General features: G+C 33.4%; 1 protein-coding gene and 1 long non-coding RNA gene across 3 annotated transcripts in view; one reads left to right on the top strand and one right to left on the bottom strand.

Moving 5' to 3' along the window:
• Positions 1-20064, bottom strand: part of LOC128014866 (pre-B-cell leukemia transcription factor 3-like) — a 42304-nt gene that overhangs the window by 14125 nt on the left and 8115 nt on the right. For both annotated transcript variants that reach the window (XM_052598554.1, XM_052598553.1), the window contains one exon: positions 129-370. In XM_052598554.1, the coding sequence (XP_052454514.1) occupies positions 129-370 (242 nt within the window). The remainder of the gene's footprint in view (positions 1-128; positions 371-20064) is intronic.
• LOC128014880 (uncharacterized) lies at positions 12642-16722 on the top strand. Its single transcript, XR_008183723.1, has 4 exons — positions 12642-13392; positions 14475-14515; positions 14608-14722; positions 16086-16722. It is a non-coding gene; the product is annotated as an uncharacterized LOC128014880 (long non-coding RNA).

Below are 20064 nucleotides of genomic sequence, written 5' to 3'. Positions count from 1 at the left end.
TAGTAATTTATTCCTATAAGAAGCTAGTTTTCAAACCAGCAGTACCAGGATGTCTGACTGAATTTAGTGGAAATCGTTTTTTCTGGTATGTTCCTGATGAATTTACAGTTGTGCACTGCTGTACAGACCTGCTCGTATTTCTCCAGCTCGGTGTGGTAGATCTGTCTGATCTGGCTGAGTTTGGCTCTGTAGTCCGAGTGCTCGATGGAGTTATCAGATCCCACACCCACTGCTGCTGATGCCGCAGCAACCGCCGATGCCCCGCCCCCTTTCTCCGGTCCGGACACGCCCTCTGCCAGCAGCATGTTATCCAGACGCATGAGCTGAGGATCCGGAGGATCTTCATCATGACTGCCACGGATACTGAGACCTGCCACAACACATGGAGAATAGGCCATTTAAATATAAATTAGACAATAATCTATCTACAGTCTATAAGATGAGCATTGTAGACTTCAGTGTGAGCTAGAACTGGTATAAAAACACATTTAGACATGCAAAGACAACTTCTTGAACACTGAACCTCCCAAAGCAGGTTTCAGATAGCCAGTTACTTCTTCGTATCACCGCAGAACTGCAAGCCCCTCACATCCTCAGCCATTAACACACGGTGCAGGATTAGTCTGCTACGACATGCTGTTTATCAGGGTCGAGGTGTGCTTGTGCCCGCGCTGACTACAAGAGAATGATTGACAGTGGCAGGTCTCTTCACTGAGGTGGGTGGAAGAAAAGCGCCGTGAGCCGTTAAGATGAGCTTCAGCGGCAACCCAACACGGCCTGCTTTAATTCCACGCTTTTGGCACTTCATGTTTGATTTTTGATTTTGCAGTCAGCAGAGTGGATGGTTATGTAAGCATAAGAGAAAAAATTATATGTTGTGTCTTACACGTCATTTTATGGATTTTTTAAAAAACATTTTTACATGCTTTTGTTATTATAAATAAATATATATATTTATATATATATATATATATATATATATATATATATATATATATATATATATATATATATATATATATATATGTGTGTGTGTGTGTGTGTGTGTGTGTGTGTGTGTGTGTGTGTGTGTGTGTGTGTGTGTTTGTGTGTGTGTGTGTGTGTGTGTGTGTGTATTTATTTAATTAAGTAATGTTTTACATTTTTTGAAAGCACAGAGAAAAAATCTAGATAGATAGAATAACTGAATTTTAAATCTGCTCATATAACTTATATATAAAATTATATATATTTTATCAGAGTGGATGATGTAAGATTTATCTTATTTATATATACATATTTAATATTTTTTTCATGATTTTGTCATTTTGCATTCGAACTCTGTTGATATTAATGAGTTATAATTATTTTTATTATTATTATTTTATTTTTATTTTTTTTGTATTTTGCATTTTGCAGGCAGCAGTGAGAATGCTCACAAGGCCTTGGGAGAATTATTATTATTTTTTTTTTTTAATAGGACCAAAATTATATGAAGTAAATGTTAGTGCTGATTCGTGCAAATGATCTGAGCTGCATCATTCATTATAAAGCTCAATACACTTACTGGATGTTAGCTTTTGACTCATTAGTGTCTATTTTTCTAATAAGGTGTTTTAGAGAATGTTGCAACTTAAAGATACATTTGTGTGCATTAAACAAGATATGAAAAAGCAATTAAACTCTCTGATGAGGAAACATTAGGTGCAATGCCATTGTCCTACAGTTTTAGGTGATTTTAAAGATGCTCTTCAAAAAATAAAAACCAACCCGAGGACAAGATTGTAAACACACCACAGCTGCTCAGAATGATGATAAGATCCACACACACACTGCCCTCCAGAAACACTCACACTCACACACACACACACACACACACACACAGTATTCATGAGGTCAATGCAGGATGACATTTAAAGCAGAGGCAGACAAAGGCAAACAAATGCAAGATGGAAGGAGTGGATATGAGACAAAGCATGAACATTTGCTCTGCTCTGCTCTTAATCTAATTGCGGCGTTCTAATTTGGTGTCGCTTTCATTTTTAATGGCAACAAAATAGAAAAGGTAGCCACATTCCCTATTCAGACCTCAGGCACAGAAATGTTAATTCAGCACGGAGCACATCACACGAAACGCTCTCAGTTTGAGCAGACGTCTAATCAGTTAACGGTGACTGAACGGGGACAGATCGACAGAGAGGTGCATGCTCACAGAGAGACAAACCAATTCAACTGACAAACCAATTTTTCTTCCAAATTTCAAATAATAATTTTTTTTTTTTTGCAGAAAATGACAATATGTCAAAATAATGAATGTTTTAATTTGCGGTGATTGAAAAAAACAAAACAAATCCCACCACTTATTGGTTTGTTAACTCTTCTAAAGTTAAAACATTGCCATTATGTCTAAAAAGAAATGTCTGAAAACACAGTATCTTTTTTGTTATTTGGATCAGTTGTCATTTCATGCTTTAAATCTAAATTACAACATTTATATTTGAGATTAGGAAGAAGAAATATCATCAGTAGTTTACAGAATAATAAAAAAAAAGTTTCACTCAAACACATGTGTTATTGTGGTGTTATTTTTTCCATAGCTGTATATATATAAATTAATTAAAACTAAAGTTTACACACACACACACACACTTAAATCTAGCTACTCTATTTGTCTATAATGAAAGGTTATATTAAGATAATACCAGGGTGACAGAGGTTTTTCTGTATTGCTATGGTCCTCATCCTCTGTTTGCCTGATGTGTAAAGATGTTGATGACAGTCGAGGTCTGATTGTGAGTAAACGGCTGAAACAGCTGTGTGCTGCTGGAGCGGCTGCCAATTTAATTTCTCCACCTGACACCTCACATCAGACTCTCCACACAGACTCATACGCAGACATTAGTGCCTCATATTGTCTGTTCGTTTGGGATAACACAGATTTTTTGGTACCAATCCTAAAAGTATCAAAAAATAATAACCATGTAAACGACAAATACAATCCTACCAGATAAACTGAAAATGCAATTCGTTTAGAATCAAGGGTTATATTCGGTCCCTTTTAATTTGTTCTGCATTTTTTAGATCTAGTCGGAAACCCATTAGCAGTCTTACAGGATTCTGAAAATGATTTTATATATATATATTTTATATATATATATATATATATATATATATATATATATATATATATATAAATTAAAAATAATAATAATAATACATTTAAACTGAATATAATTTTTATATAAAATATATATATATTTTATTTTGTTTTTTTTTATTATTATTTTTTTATTTATTATTTATTTATTTATTTTTAGCGGCGCTTAATTAGAGGTGCCTACTGATATACATCTGTGCAAATCAATATATCATACCCATGCATTTATTTATTTGGTAAGTGGCCAAATTTTTATTTTGTAAAAATGAATGGCTGACTGTAGGTCATCACTATAACAAAATCGGTCGCTTCAAATAAAAATAAAAAATAGAATTCTTAAAATTTCTCCATCAGTGGCTGCAATTTTTCATGCGGTTTTCTTCAGAAACTGTAGTCATCTAGGCTTTTGTACTGCAAAACCACACACAAAAAACTTTAACTTGAATGTTGTATTAAAATGCTGCATGTGCGGAGATGAATGGCAGGTTTTGTGCTTGTGTTATGTTTTTCTCAGAGGATTGCTGTAGATTAAAATGGTCTGGTTTAAACCTCAGCTAACCTGGGAGAGATATTACAGAATAAACCCCCAAAAATCCATGACCTCCATTACCTCATGCAACCTTTGTGATGTTTCGGTCCTTCTGCAGGATCTACTGACTGAGTTCAAGCACAAGTGCATTAATCCTTCAATGCCATTAATCTGGATTAGTCAAACAAAGGCTTCCGATAATCATCTTTAATCACTCTTGGAAGTTGCCTGGGCATGTCAGGAATACATCAGCGTCTGGGATTCGGTGTTGTGGTGGGGGGTATGAGGTATTTTTCGGAGCTAACTAACAACTTGAAACATTTCTGCACACTTTAGAGACACGCATGGTCAAATCTAAGACGTTAGTAGTGTTATTTTAGTATTAATTATGTATTATTTAGTAATATTTTGAATAAGCTGTTATTTTGTAGTTTTGTTATGTGCTTTTGTCATTTTTATTAGTTTAGTTTTTTTAAAGATTCTTATAAGTGTACAAATATACACACAGAATAATGTTTACTTTCAATATTCTTGCAATAAACAATATAAGGTCATTTTTAAGTGTCTTATAAGACACATTAGAAGAAGTACATCATCCTGTGAATGCGATTGTGAAATACAGAACCAAATCATTAATCAAAATCGAACTACATCTTACTGTCAAAAACAAACTTAATCATTCTGAATTTGCAAAACCTGTTCCTGAATCGAAAACCTGTCGTCAATCAAATCGGTTTGTTTACACAAAGATTTAAAGCCCTAATTTTTACATTTCTGAGAAACAGTGTTGTTAACAAAAATTAAATCTTTTTTTTTTTTAAATGGTAATTTAAATAAAGCTTAAATAATTGATAAATACTAGAACTTAAACGTAAATTAAAAATGTTGTTTTGCAAATATTTGAAATAAGAAGTATTAACCCCCCCCCCCCCCCCCCCCAAAAAAAAATAGAAAGCTGTGCAGATATATATGATTTAAATGAAAGCTAATAAAAAAATAGCAATGGCATGTAACAAAATTAGAAAAATTTAAGAAATGCAAAACCTGTGATAATTAAAAGAAAACAAACATATCATATGCATTTTTGGACGAAAATTGTTGTAAGGAAGTTAGTTGCAATATCATAATTTTCTGTTAAAAGAAAAGTGCACAAGTCAAATCAACTACTGTTATCGTGAGGTTTTTTTTTTGTTTGTTGTCAATTCTGGACATCTGTAATTATTCACTTTCACTCTACAGAAAAAAAAAACAAGCCAATATTTTCTGCTAAACATTTCCTTCTGTGCTTCACAGAAGAAAGTAAGTCATCCGGGGTTTGGAACGACATGAAGGCGATTAAATGATAGACTTTTTATTTTTGTGTGAATTATTCCTTTAACAGGCCCTCGAAATAAATCATAGGAGAGCTAACTTGCATAATCCTTCACGAGCGGGGTCTCGCTCTAAAATAAATATAATCCAGAGCTCTCAAATCTTCACAACCCCACATTTACAAGTCTAATTTAATCTGCTCAGTGAAGCGCTCAAAGCCGCTCTCATCACTTAGCAATGACAGTTTTAAATAAGAGTTTAAACCCGAGTTACTGTACAGATGGAGCGAGCGGTGGGTGGTTTTGGATTTCTTCAAAGAGCAAAACCAATCACTGAAATGCACATTTGATATATAAAGAGTCTAATAGACGGCGTTCCCTCTCCCACGACATGCTCAGAAAATCTTCTCAAACACACAGCCTGCTCTCCTGCTCCTAATTAGCACCGGGGTCGAAAAGAAGTTGGCTTCTACCAACGGCATCCAAAATAAAATCAGAAAATAAATGCCCAAAGACTTCAGTCAGAAAATAAATGCCCACTGGGTAGTTTCAGGCATTTAATGCGGTTTTCTAGAAAGCAGTATGGATACCTTGTCCTCATTTATTCACACTTTGTTACTAAAACCTGCTTGTGTGGGCTTAAGCTTCATAATTTGCTAATTAGAGTTTGTATTCTAATTAGTCTTTCAGTCATACTGGTTAATTTGGATGAATATAGCTCGAAAATACCCTCAGATTAAAGCTGTAATTGCTGCTGCCAAACAGCAGCTTTATTAACAGATCCTGCGGCAGACTGAGAGTAAGAAGCTGAACACTTGACCAAATCACAGGCTTGTGTTCACAAAGCTGATACAAAGAGCTCTTCTGAGGAAACTAGTCACAGAAAGTTCACCAGGTTAGTGGAATCAAATCTTTTAATAATATTAAGAGTTTTGTTTGAGGCTCCAAACAGAAGAAAAACTAAATATCCACCACCATAAACATAAAAGCTGTGTTTTCTGAATTATGTGACATACAGTATAAATATTTAGAGCGTGTGCCTTGCACAAAAACAGTAAAAACTTAAATTTAGTTAGTTAGTTAGTTAGTTAATTACTATTTGCCAACTTGGGAAAAAAAGGAAAATTCATTTCATTAAACTGCATTTATTTTTAACAGATTTTTGCTTGTATATATTTATTATGTACATATTTATTTATTTGTTTGTTTGTTTGCTTGACATCTGTTTGCCAATTGGGTGAGAGAAATTTAGAATTTATTCTCTGAAAACAAGTCTCAATATCTTTCATACTAGATATTAATTAATAGTTTATATGTAGCTTAAATATTTTTACATATTTAGGCCAGGTCAAGACTTATTTATTTATTTTTGTTATTTACTTTTTTTAAACAATTTATGGATAAGAAAATATACATTTAAACAAGTCTTTAGATTTAGATTTAGATATTTTACAGGATACATTTTTTATTTTTTTTTTACAATACAGCATGAAATTAAACAGTTTTTATCCAGACCAAGCTTAAAAAGTGCACCAGAATTTATAAAACTTTCAAAGCAATAATCAAGTAATGAATGAATGTAGGAATGAATCAAATTGATTTAATAGTAATACATTTTTCTCATTTCAGCGCAATCTCCCACATTTATTGGTCAGTCCATTCACACATATACACACAAAACACACACACACTGCGGGCGACTTCAACCGTTTAAAGCGCATCAGTTTCTCTCTTCACTACAAGATGAGGATCTTACAGCTGCAGCTCTAATCACTGTAATTAAGAGATAATTGGCATTAATTATTCTCACATAAGCTCATCACAAATCAACAGGAAAATGGCTGCTGCTGGTTTCCACACGCGACACACCGTGGTTAAGCTCTCAGAGATGCTTCGAAGCGTGTGGATTTACATCACAATACATCTCCTCCTTACTGAAGTGGAAAGCATCTGTCAATCAAATGCAAGAGTGATCATTTATATTCAGTTCATATTGGTTTATTTGGATGAAATTTGAGCTATTTTCGTGAATCAATTATGTGCATTTATTTTTGACTGTGCAAGTCATTTTCCTAAGTCAAGCATCACTATTACTGTTGCTCAAACTGAAGCATAGTCATTCATTTTAAACAAATGAATAAAATCATGATACAGTGAACTCATGAGAATTAACATCAGCCAACCCTGGTGTCTTTGCAACCTTGCAGACTATTGTGTGTCTTGTTTTTGGAGTGATCATTGTTGGTGGAGCACTACTGGTGAAGGTAACAGTGGTCTTGCATTTGTGAAGTCTAAACTCTTTAGAGATGGTTTTGTAACCTTTTCCAACCTTTTCTTATCAATAATAAGAATCAATGAGAACAGCTTTAAAGATTTAATGAATTAAATGTTAATTCATTCCCAAAGAGGCTATTTTGTAAACATATTCCATGTGAAATGTCTATAAATCTTGCATAATCCTCAGATATGATAGCAAAACATTTAAGTTGGACTGACATTTTTGTCATTTTAGTTACAATTTTTAACTCTACGTACAAATCTGAGATCACTTGCAGTTTGTTTCTTTATCCAGTGTTTAATTACAAAATATGCTATCAAAATAAATTGTACATTCAGTTTGGGCAAAGGCGACAAATAAAAAATATCACTGTTTCAGTGACCTAGAAATCTTTTTTCTTCTTTTTGCATAAGTTGCACAAGTTTATTTTGATTTGTGTGTTTCTAAATCCTAAAGCTTAGTTTCTTTCCAGTTATTAAATGAAAAAAAAAACATATTTTCAAAACTGTCTCAGAAGTTCGGACCTGCTGTGCAAAACAACGTGAATAATGATCAGCTCACAGGTTTCAGGGCATGTTGTCGATAGCGACAGATCAATTCGAAAAATGTTCTGCCTTGAAAGTCGTTTTGTCTTTGAAAGTCATTTAATGGCTAAAGCATGTGACCATGTGTTATCACTGCAGGCAAACAACCCACAGAAACCTTATCAAAAGAGGTTTGCACTTTACAGAGATATTATATGTTGTCAAAACACAGCCTGATGACAGAAACAGAAGGTTTAGCATTGCAACGATTTTGTGTCACTGAAAGCATGCTTCACTGGAACACAACAATCCAAGCACTGATCCCAGATGCAGTCTAAAAACTAAAAAATAATTCAGACACATGCCATGATTATGGAAGCCTGTTTTCACCATGGAACAAAAAATAATTTCAAAGATAAAGAAGTAAATCATTTCTTGCTATTCTGACTTTACATCTCACAATTCTGACTTTACATCTTGTTATTCTGAATTTAGATTTCATTATTCTGACTTTACATCTCATTATTCTGAATTTAGATCTAATTATTCTGACTTTACATCTTGCGATTCTGACTTTACATATTTTTTCTTACATTAATCTTGTTATTTCGACTTTACATCGTATTATTCTGCCTTTACATCTCGCAATTCTGACTTTACATCTCGTTATTCTGTGTTCACATCTCACGATTCTGACTTTACATCTCATTATTCTGAATTTCGATCTCATTATTCTGACTTTACATCTCGCGATTTTGACTTTAAATCTTGTTATTCTGACTTTACATCTCGTGATTCTGACTCTACATCTCGTGATACCGACTTAACATCTCGTGATTCTGAATTTACAACTCACAATTCTGACTTTACAACTCACAATTCTGACTTTACATTTTGTTATTCTGACTTTAGAGCTTGTGATTCTGACTTTACATCTCGTGATTCTGACTTTACAGCGTGTTATTCAGACTTTACATCTTGTTATTCAGACTTTACATCTTGTTATTTTGACTTTACATCTCACGATTCTGACTTTACATCTCATTATTCTGACTTTAGATCTCACGATTCTGACTTCACATCTTACGATTCTTACTTTACATCTCACAATTCTGACTTTACATCTCGTGATTCTGACTTTAGAGCTTGTGATTCTGACTTTACATCTCGTGATTCTGACTTTAGAGCTTGTGATTCTGACTTTACATCTCGTGATTCTGACTTTACATCTTACAATTCTGACTTTACATCTAGTTATTCTGACTTTAGATCTCGTGATTCTGACTTTACATCTTGTGATTCAGACTTTACATCTTGTTATTCTGCCTTTACATCTCGCAATTCTGATTTTAGATCTCACAATTCTGACTTCACATCTTACGATTCTGACTTTACATCTCATGATTCTGACTTTACATCTCGTGATTCTGACTTTAGAGCTTGTGATTCTGACTTTACATCTCTTGATTCTGACTTTACATCTTACAATTCTGACTTTACATCTTACAATTCTGACTTTAGATCTTGTGATTCTGACTTTAGATCTCCTGATTCTGACTTTACATCTTGTGATTCTGACTTTACATCTTGTTATTCTGCCTTTACATCTCGCAATTCTGATATTAGATCTCACGATTCTGACTTCACATCTCGTGATTCTGACTTTACATCTTACAATTCTGACTTTACATCTTACAATTCTGACTTTACATCTTACAATTCTGAGTTTACATCTTGTTATTCTGACTTTAGATCTCGTGATTCTGACTTTAAATCTTACAATTCTGACTTTACATCTTGTTATTCTGCCTTTACATCTCACAATTCTGATTTTAGATCTCACGATTCTGACTTTACATCTCGTGATTCTGACTTTACATCTCACGATTTAGACTTTACATCTCACGATTCTGACTTTACATCTCACGATTCTGACTTTTCATCTTGTTATTCTGACTTTACATATTGTTATTATAACGTAATTCTAAATATGATCAAGACTGCATGAGTAGATGTGTTTGGGGAATTCGGTTGTTGAAAATATAACATTTAAATTAACAAAATGACTTGAATAAACAGTTCATTTTGATAAGTGAGATCGAATGAGAGAGTCAGTAAAGTGATCTAATAATCCCATCACTACTCTCCTCCTATTTTAAAAACACATGAGAACTATTCACAGATATTTGCTCCTAAAATACTGGCTTTAATAAAGTCCCATTTATGTATTGATTTACACTGCATGAAGACAAACAAAACTGAAATGAGTGGGAAAACTAGGAAACCGCCAAAGATGGACATTAATATAGTGCATGATTCAGGACTAACCTGTGCACACACCAGCCAACCAGATCCTGATATAAGCTCACTCACTCAGCCTCATTAGCCAGCTATACCTCGTTAACAATGGCAGACTCTCATTGGAATGCACATTAATTATGCTAATCAGGAGAGTGCTGCTTAAAGTATTATGTTAATGTCCTGTTTAGGAAGCGTAAATCCAAGAAGCTGTGTCTGCCAGTGTCAGACTAATGCGGAGGCACTAATCGCGATATGTACGTTTGCTGCATTGTTAGGAGCCGCTCATACTGGACGTATTCTTACATTTAAAAAAACAACATTTCCAGAATAATGGAAAGGGAAACATTTTATGGCGAAGCAAACATCAAATTTCCATAACACACCTTAAAAAAAAACATTATTATATTTTTTTTACAATAATGCATTATTTTTATAAAAATATAGAATTATTTTTAATTTCAAGAACAAATTTAATGAATTGTACAAATACAACACTTTATTTATTCTTTAATTTTGTTAAGTATCTTTTCCAACCAATCCATAACAGACTTAGTCTTATGAGAAATTAATTAAATTAATTAATTACTTAATTAGGATATTTAATATAAATTATAGTATTCTGTACATAGATTTAATTTTCTTTTGTAAGTAAAAACTGAATATATTATATACGTTTATGCACTAGAGTGAAAGAACACTATTTCCCGGGAAGGAATCTTCTGCATAGAATTTCTTTGAATTGCATTTCAGTAAATTCCTTTTCCTGTCATTTCAGTTCAGTTGTCTATGTGTTTCGGCCAATTAAATTCAAATTCATACCAATGAAGTGAAAGGAGCCAAATCTTCCATTTTTAATTCTACACGACCCTGGTGTCTTCGCAGACAGCATGTGAAAGTACTGTAAGTAGGCAATAAGATCTGAATCCAACGTTAACACAATATCTAGTCTGTTAAAATGCCTTCATCTGGTCAGTTTCTAAAGGCAGCATTTTCCAAGGATCATGCGTGGTTACATTTCAAAACATTTCCTCAGTCGTAATCAGTTTAACTGGTAAATGTCGAGAGGTCATTCCTGAGGAAAGTCCAAGCTTATGAAGCTTGGTGGAAGCCAATGTGAGCTGTAATTCACCTCTGATGCTCATGCTTAGTCATGGAAATGTATCGATAGAAACTGTAAATGAAGGCCACAGAGAACGTCCATCGGCCGTTAGTGTGTGTGCTGCAATCTTTCTGGAACAGGGACTATCGATCGATATGATTTCCCAAGACTCCTCTGAGCCAGGCGTAGGAGGGGAATGTTTTTTCAATGTGAATTTCTTCAATATTATCTAAATCAGCCTCTGAGCTGCTCTTTTCTATAATATGAAAGTATGTTACTGGGCCAACTAACACAAAAAATGGTCAGGTTACCGCAGGTAGCAAACTGAGGTTTAAAAATGTTTCTAAAAAGCTGAAATATCCAATTTTTTTTTCTTTTTTTATGATTATAGGGTTACAAAAACATTTCTTACAGCATTCTAGTAACTTTATTTTCACCTAAAATATACCGTTATTTAATTGTTTATTATAAAAATTTCCAAAATGTTAAAATGTCCTGTTTTTTCACCCTGATCATTATGACATAATTTAAATGTTTCTTAGAATGTTCATCAAGTACAAATAACATCATAAGGAAGCTTCGAGAATATTGATCTCGGAATGTTTTCTCTCAAGTTTATTAGAGCATATAGCAAATATGAATACAATTTTAAGAATGTTCCATAAATAACTTTAAAATGTTAGTGAAAGTTGTGAGAATGTTCCTTTTTAGCTGGTATATTGTCAAATCATATGATAACATTGTGTGAGGAATTTTAAGACAATATTTGCTGAAAATCTCCTACTGTAGCATAACTGTCAAATGTACATATATTTGTTTTTGTTATTTATTATTTACTTTATCATTTTTTATGCTGTTAAAAAAAAAATTTTGCTAAGAAAAAAGTATCTTCTGCTCACCAAGCATTTATTAGACCATAAATACAGTAAAAACTGTCATTTTGTTAAAATTACAATTAAAAATAACTTTTTATAATTTAATTTAATTTAACATGCAATTTATTTTTTATTAAACTGATTTAAGTTGTGTTGCTTTATATTCTCTGTTAAATAAAAAGTTATATTTGAAATATAAATATTTTATAACATAATACATCTTTACTACTAGTTTTCTTCAATTTAAAGCATCCTTGCTGTATATAGGTTTTATATAAAAACTAACTGACGCCAAATTTAACAAAAATAAACTAATAATTATACAAAAAAGGAGATAATAATGCAAATAAAAATAGAAAATTGAAATGATTCAGTACGTGAAAGTGCAGCACTAAATTGTACAAACAAACAGATTGTATATGAATTAAGAACAACAATGTTATGTAAATGATATGCATTGCATTGCAATATTAATATATGATGATGTAGAATTTTTATTTGCTGGTGCAATGATATTTAAAATAACCTATAAAAATATAAACAAGCAGTTTGTTAAACTATTGTTCTACACTGTAAAAAAAAACTGTAATTTTACGGAATTTTACTGTTTTATTTTACAGTTTTTTCCACGTAATTTTGAAATACAGTTTAAAATTGTAAAATTACAGAAAGAGACTGTAAATTTACATATCTTATGTAAAATCACATGAAAAACATGTCAATGTGCATAACGTCCCAAAAATATTTTTGAAGATTTATTTCACATAATGCGCTATATTTATATGTAGTATGTGCAGTATGTGTGTGTGTGTGTACGTGTGTGTGTGGCATTAATAATATAATGCCATATTTTTTAATAGATTAAAAATATAAATAACAACTGTACAAAAGTTAACGTTCATTATTATTATTATTATTATTATTACTATTGATATAATATGTTGTATATGTAGCCTACATTGCGTGTTTGCATAAAAGAGCAGGTTAATCCTTTTTTGAACAGGTTTGTTGAAAAATCCTTCTCGAAAGAATCGTATTTCCAAAGTACTGTCAACTGACCACATCTTCTTCCGCTTGTCAAAATAGTTCTGCTCAGTTTGGTGTTTTATTACGGATTTATTCTCATAGTACCGTTTCATAATTTGATATAATAATATAATAATATGCTGATATTAAAATTAAAAAAAATAAAAAATGTAATATTCGAACTGAAGGAATTCCCGCCCTAGCGCAAGGACACATTCTCCTCCAAGCACGCAGTGGAGCTGCTGCGCGCGCAGAAGGAATAACTCGACCTTCAGTTTCACGGTCAATCTTCAATCTGAGGCGAAAATAAGCAGGTAAAGTTCATGTTTTCTCATTTTGGTCATTACTAAATGCTATTTCTACTATATATGAGTTCTAAAATTTAGAATGTTTACCTTTTTGAATCGTTAAACCAGTATTTCAAACTTCGGCGCTGACCAGTGCCGTTAGTCGTTAAGTGTGGGTAACGTTAACTTCTAATGTTATTTTGTCCCTGAGGGAAAAACAGGCTTACTTTAAGGAAAGTCGTTAGCTGGTTGTCTACGATACTGTTATTAAATATTATTATCATTTGTGGTTTAAGAACTCATAAATTTAACAGTTAGCTCAGTTAATGTTAAGTTCGAATATGTAGATGTTGCCAACTTTACCGAACTTCGACGCATAATGCAGTGTTTTTAATCAGTTTTGATATACATAATAGTAGGCGTCGTCTAAAAGCAAAAAAAAAAAAAAAAATCATATTTTTCGAGGCGAGATTGGATGAAAATTCTGAATTTAGAAACAGACTCATTAGGACCAGCGCTTAAAGTGACGCGCGATTTGAAACGTTATGTTCGTCTGCATTTCTCCCTCTTCAAGCACTGGTTATTACGCTTGTATAATGAAATTCACTTAACTACTTTAATTTGTCTGCATGTTTTACTCTTTTACTTCCAGATATAGTCTTATTGAGGGTCTGAAATATCGTTACAGTCAGTATTTAATCACTTTTTAATAAATTATTTCTGTTGGTTACCCTTTATATCTGTCTATCGGTTAAGCAAATATTTAAAATATTAAAAGTGTTTCAAAAAGCTGGTGAAACCATTGACCAGTTAAAATTGTGAATGAAAAAACAATGTCTGCAGTGTGTCATCTGAGAATTCATATAACCTTGTAATCTTGTAATCTACGCCTAGGGAAAAAAGTTTCACAACTTCTGTTTTAATCACCCTTCTATAATTAAAGACTGTTATAGCTTATAGGGATTATTGATAGACTCACTGATAGGGATGAACAGGTGGCGCAGATAAGGTTCAGAACCATAGATATAAAACATTTATCAATATATTTCTTTGTATTTTTGTAGATTTCCTTAAAATTTCACATTTACATGCTTTTTTTCTCCTTACAGATAAGTTCAGTGAGTGCTAAAACCATGGTCAACATGAAAGGGTGAGTTGCAAAATGCAAAGATGTTCACATATTACACTTGTAATAGTTGTGGTGTTTATGGTTTATGAACTTTATGTTTTCTGTTCACCCAGTCATAGTTAACGACCACATCACCATCTTCTGCAACGCTCTGATGTTTGCTTCATACAACTGCTTGAACATTTCATACCCAGGAAACCAAGGAGAAACGCAAGAGATTGTGCAAAGGTAAAAACACACACTCATACACTCACTCTCACACATATCACACTCACACGTGTGTTCTCACACACACTCACACTTTTTCAACACACACTGAATTACGCATCCTTACATACACTCACTCTAACACACACACTCTCACACACAGTCACACACGCACCCACACACAGTCACACATGCCTACTCACACACACAGACACTCACATACACGCAGTCACACACACACATCCTCACACTCACATACACATTCTCTCACATGCATTCTCACACACACACTCAATGTCACATATGCATCCTCACACTCTCACATATACACACGGTCACACACACATCCTCAAACTGACACACTCTCACATACACACACTCACAAATGCATCTTCACACTCGCACACTCACGTCCACATTTGCACACATGCATCCTCACACACACACACACACACACACACACACACACTCACTCTCTCAAATGCATCCTCACACTTACATACTCTCAGATACACACACTCTCAGAAACGTTTCCTCACTCATACACACACTCTCACACGCATCATCACACACACAGTTACACAGTTTCACATACTCTAACAAATGCATCCTTACACTCACACACTCTCACACACGCATCCTCACACACACTCTCACACACATTCTAATACAAACATCCACACACTCTAACATAGACAGTTACACATGCAACCTCACACACATTCTCTCTCTCACACACACACACTCTCACACGCATCTTCACACACAGTTATACACTTTCACATATTCTTACAAATGCATCCTTACACTCACACACTCTCACACACGCATCCTCTCACACACACTTCCTTATACAAACATCCAAACATTCTCACATAGACAGTCACACACACTCTCACACACACTAACATACTCTCACACGCATCCCCACACAACCTTCTAGGGCTGCATAATTAATCACATGCGTTTTTCAGGCGTGTCTCGTCATTAAAGTCGGTCCTGTGATTAGTAGTAAATATCCATCACCTGTTTTCAAATTAAGCAACATTTAATAAACAGAGCTGTAGTTCACTGACAAGCTATGCAGTATCCTGTTCATAATCTAATGCGATTCATCTGCAAATGCATCTGACAACTGCATGTGGTTAATTGTGCAGCCCTACATGCATCCTCACACTCTCATCCTCACACAACACACTCTCTTACATTGTCACAACCTTCTTAGTCTGCCTCACACACAACTACCTCTCACATACTTCTTCACAACATCCACCACAAGCATGCCCTTTACAAGTTCTTATTGTTCTGCTTTTATTTTAAATATATTCACAGCATATGGTACAGTCCATGTTTTATTACTAAATATGTTTTTTTTACTCAACAGATTCCTTTTTAAGATGAACCCCGAGAAGGGATCGAAAGTGGAGAAGACCACATCGAGAAAGAAATCAGCAGTCAGTCCAAAGGTTCTTTCACTGATTAACAAGATTGCGGACTTTGAAAGGATGGAGTAAAACTTGGAGTGTCAGATCTTCCTACATTGCCTAGCAGAAATTCTTGACAGTGTCAAAGACTTAAAATACTTGCTGATTATTTGCTTTCATGGTTGATTTTTTTTTTTTTTAATGCATCATCTGTTGTCAAGATGAATTAATCTGTTCACAGGTGGTTCAGTTTTAAGGACAAATTAATTCTTATTTTTTATTTGTTTACCAATTTGCTATATTGTTGCAGTTTTGAACAATTCTTTTGTGTGTTGTTGCAGTTATTAAATATATATATATATATATATATATATATACTGTTGCAGTTATGAAAAAAAACTGAATTGTATGTGGTTGCAGTTGTGATCTAATTTAAACTTTTGGGCTTATTTTTTTATTGGAATATTGTTGCAGTTTAGCTATAATCTCTATACTGGTATATTGTTGCAGTTTTGTACAAAGAATATTAGTAAATTGCAGTCCTGAACAAACTATTTGTATATTCTTGCAGATTGGTCAATAAATTATTAAAACACATTTTTGCACTTACAGCTGATTATTTGAATTAAAGCAGTGTTCAAACTTTATGATAATTTAATGGTTTTTTTCTTATTAACTTTCCACAATATTTATGTAAAACATCTTATCAAACATTAAAAGCTGAAGAAAATACAGAAAATATGTAAAATTACAGCAAAAAACTGTATTTTTGAATTACGGAAAATTACTGTTACTTAATGTGCACGTTATTTAACGGTAATTTTCCGGCACCCCAGCTGCCGGAATTTTACCGTTTTTTTACGGGATTTTTTTTTACAGTGTAGGTAGAAATAATTGTAACATTTCAAAGGGAAGAAGAAGAATGCATGTTGTCTTCATAAAAAAGAGAATTATTATTTGTAAATCACCAGGTTGTAAAGAAAACATTTTCTACAAGACTTTTTGATTTCTTGTCAGCAGCTATACGAATGCTTTAACTCCTTGAAAATTGCGTCTTTTATCTGTAAAATTCAGCTGCGAAAACTCCCTCTGCATTCGCCTTCTACAGCAAACACGAATATAAACACCGCCGTCCCTGAAGCGAACTGTCTTGGTTTCTCTTAGGTTGTTGTCTCACCTGTATGGTAGCTGTCAGGGATTGATTCTTTCATCTAGAACAAGGGAACAAAGACTGCTTTTAGGTGATGCCAAGAAAAGCACCAGAGCCAAGGTGAAGTAATGCGTGCCTTGTCTCCAGTGGAGCGTACAGCTTTGATCAGACGTACACAACGGTTTTGGCACACAAGAGCTTGAAAAGCCCAAACACACCATATAATAGGTATGTGTGTGCTTGAACCACACCTGACTCCTCTGCCCTCATCTGAAATGTATGAACCGCGTGTGTTTGACAGACTGAATAACAATGTGCTCTTAAAATGTCCTCATGAAAACACTGAATCTTGCATTTGCACCTGAGACAGAAAATGGTTGCATGACTGGAACTTAATATAGTGTCTTTTTTTGTCATTAAAAGGACAGTTTAACCAGCTCAAAACCAAGCGATTAAAACATGTAAATGAATGCAGTTAGATTTTCTTCTTTTGTATTTTAGAGAAAGGCAAATTGTTGGTCAAGATTTTCAGATTTATTTTTCTTTCGGACAATAACAGAAGGGGGAAAAAAACTGTCTGTATCCCTATTTTCATTGCTATCAAGGTGTTTTTTTTTTTTCCAAATCTACTAAACTTTATAATGCAAGTGTTAAATTTTTTTTTAGTTTTTTATTTATTTATTTTTATGCCACTGCATCTACTCTGATAATAAAAGTAACTTAATTAAAATGATTTAAGTCAGATTTGATTGTTTTGTAGCTACGAGTTTCAGACTTCTTTACCATTTGACTAGAAACAACATGGGAAAAAATGCATAGAATTAACAAAAAATTTATTTAAAATTACACCACTACATCAGATTTATTAAATGAAGGGCTTTAAGTTATTTGTACTTAATTTATTCCATATTATGTTGCAAGGTTTGCTGGTTTTTGCACACAATTTGTAGTCATTTCAATGGTAAAAAAACTTTATAAAGCAATTTGTTCATTTAGAGTTTTAAGGTTATTTAAATTACTCTGTCAGATCTAGAACTTATTAGAGCATTGATTTGAATATTTCAATACGCTGCCAAACTAAGAACCCTATATCTCCAGCTGACCTGTAGATGTAAAAGTCAACATTAAATGCTGTTCACAACCCATTTAACTTCTATAATGATGCATTTACAAGTGAAAGAGGATATTTAATGATATTACTGATTGCAAAGATGGCATTTCATATGAATACAGTACCCAAAGCAGGGATTTTATCAGGGACTGTTAAAATGTAGATGTATTATTGCATTCATACTTATAAAGTGAGATGCCTTCAAGTGCAAAAGATACTTGCATGCAATAAACATTTACTTTATTAATAAAAAATAATCTGATTAAATAATTGCAATAAAAAAAAAGTATGATCAGAAAATGTGTATGCACAGGTTTTCCATTAAATAGAGCTCAGCTAGAACTCTTAGTTTGGCAAGTTTAACAAGATTATGAAAAAGTTGCATTACCGACAGCAGTGGCCTGAAGCTTAAGTTAGACATAATTTTCCCCTTCATTCCTCCTCTTCTGATCTCTCTCACCTCCTCTCCGTGAGGTATCATAAATTAAGACAGGTCGTTTCTCCAGAGTGTTATCTATCATATGTATGAAGTGGATTAATTCATTATGACTGTGTGTGATATATAACAGCCACTCAAGAGGGTCAAGAGTCCAGGAGAGCAATTAAAGCAGTCGAGCAGACATCAGCATCTTAAAACAAACACTATGAGCCAAAGATTTACTGCTATACTCTTCATTACCCAAATCAAAACCATAGACGAACTGTTCTAAGTCATGCATGTGACTCTTTCATAAGCAAGGCATCAATCATAATATATATTCCCATGAACAACACAGAGGCTCAACTGTAAGAACGACATTTTTACCATCAGTCAGTCATCCATCATCACCACTGTTTACATTAAATGTAATTAAACATGAACCTCATCTTTTCCCAGTCTCAGTGTTTTTTTGTTATTGGATCTATCTATTGCCCAAATTATCCTTACATAACCAAAGTTAAGAACAAACTTTGAATAACGTTAATCAAACATTCCTTAGAAGTTAGGTGATCTTTGATAATGTTCTCAAAACATTGGCACAAAAAAAGTTATTTATACATCGTTCACGGGACATTTTTTTTCTGAAACATTTTAGTTGGACGTTTGTCAAACTATTTTTACAGAACATAAAAAAGTAACTTTCCCATAACGTTTACAAATGGAATGTTTGCCTTTTGTTTCTGTTACATTCGGTTACATTCAAGGAAAAAAGTTTAAAAAAATAAACTGAACATTTGGAATGTTCAGAGAACAAGAAAACACTTTCATTTTTGTCAGTTGGTTCAGAAACCCTTCAAGTTACATTCCTAGAATGTTTTCAAAATGATAAAATGGAACGTTCGAATAACCAAGACAAAAACTTATTTAAAAATACTTTTGAACATTCAGAAAACAAACAACGCTTGCATATTTTAATGGTATTGTTGTTAGCAGAGTAGAGGTCAGTTGTGTGATCCAAATGTCCCCTGACTTTCTCTAATGTACAGTACAATACAATCGCCCTTTAAGCAAGTGTCCATTGATTACTGTAATCTATCACATTACTGTACAACTATAGGACATATTAGAGCAAGAATACATTCAAATCTTATTGGTCTGATGACAGCGCTGATGACAGTACACACACTTTATCACGTTAAGATGTGTAAGCAGGAGTCTGAGCAGACAGAAGCAGCTGCACCGTGCCGAGAGTCGGTC

Source organism: Carassius gibelio, chromosome A5 (genome assembly GCF_023724105.1).
Source record: "Carassius gibelio isolate Cgi1373 ecotype wild population from Czech Republic chromosome A5, carGib1.2-hapl.c, whole genome shotgun sequence".
Lineage (NCBI taxonomy): Eukaryota > Metazoa > Chordata > Actinopteri > Cypriniformes > Cyprinidae > Carassius > Carassius gibelio.
The sequence above is the reverse complement of the archived record's forward strand: the minus strand, read 5'-3'. Positions and strand labels throughout refer to the sequence as shown.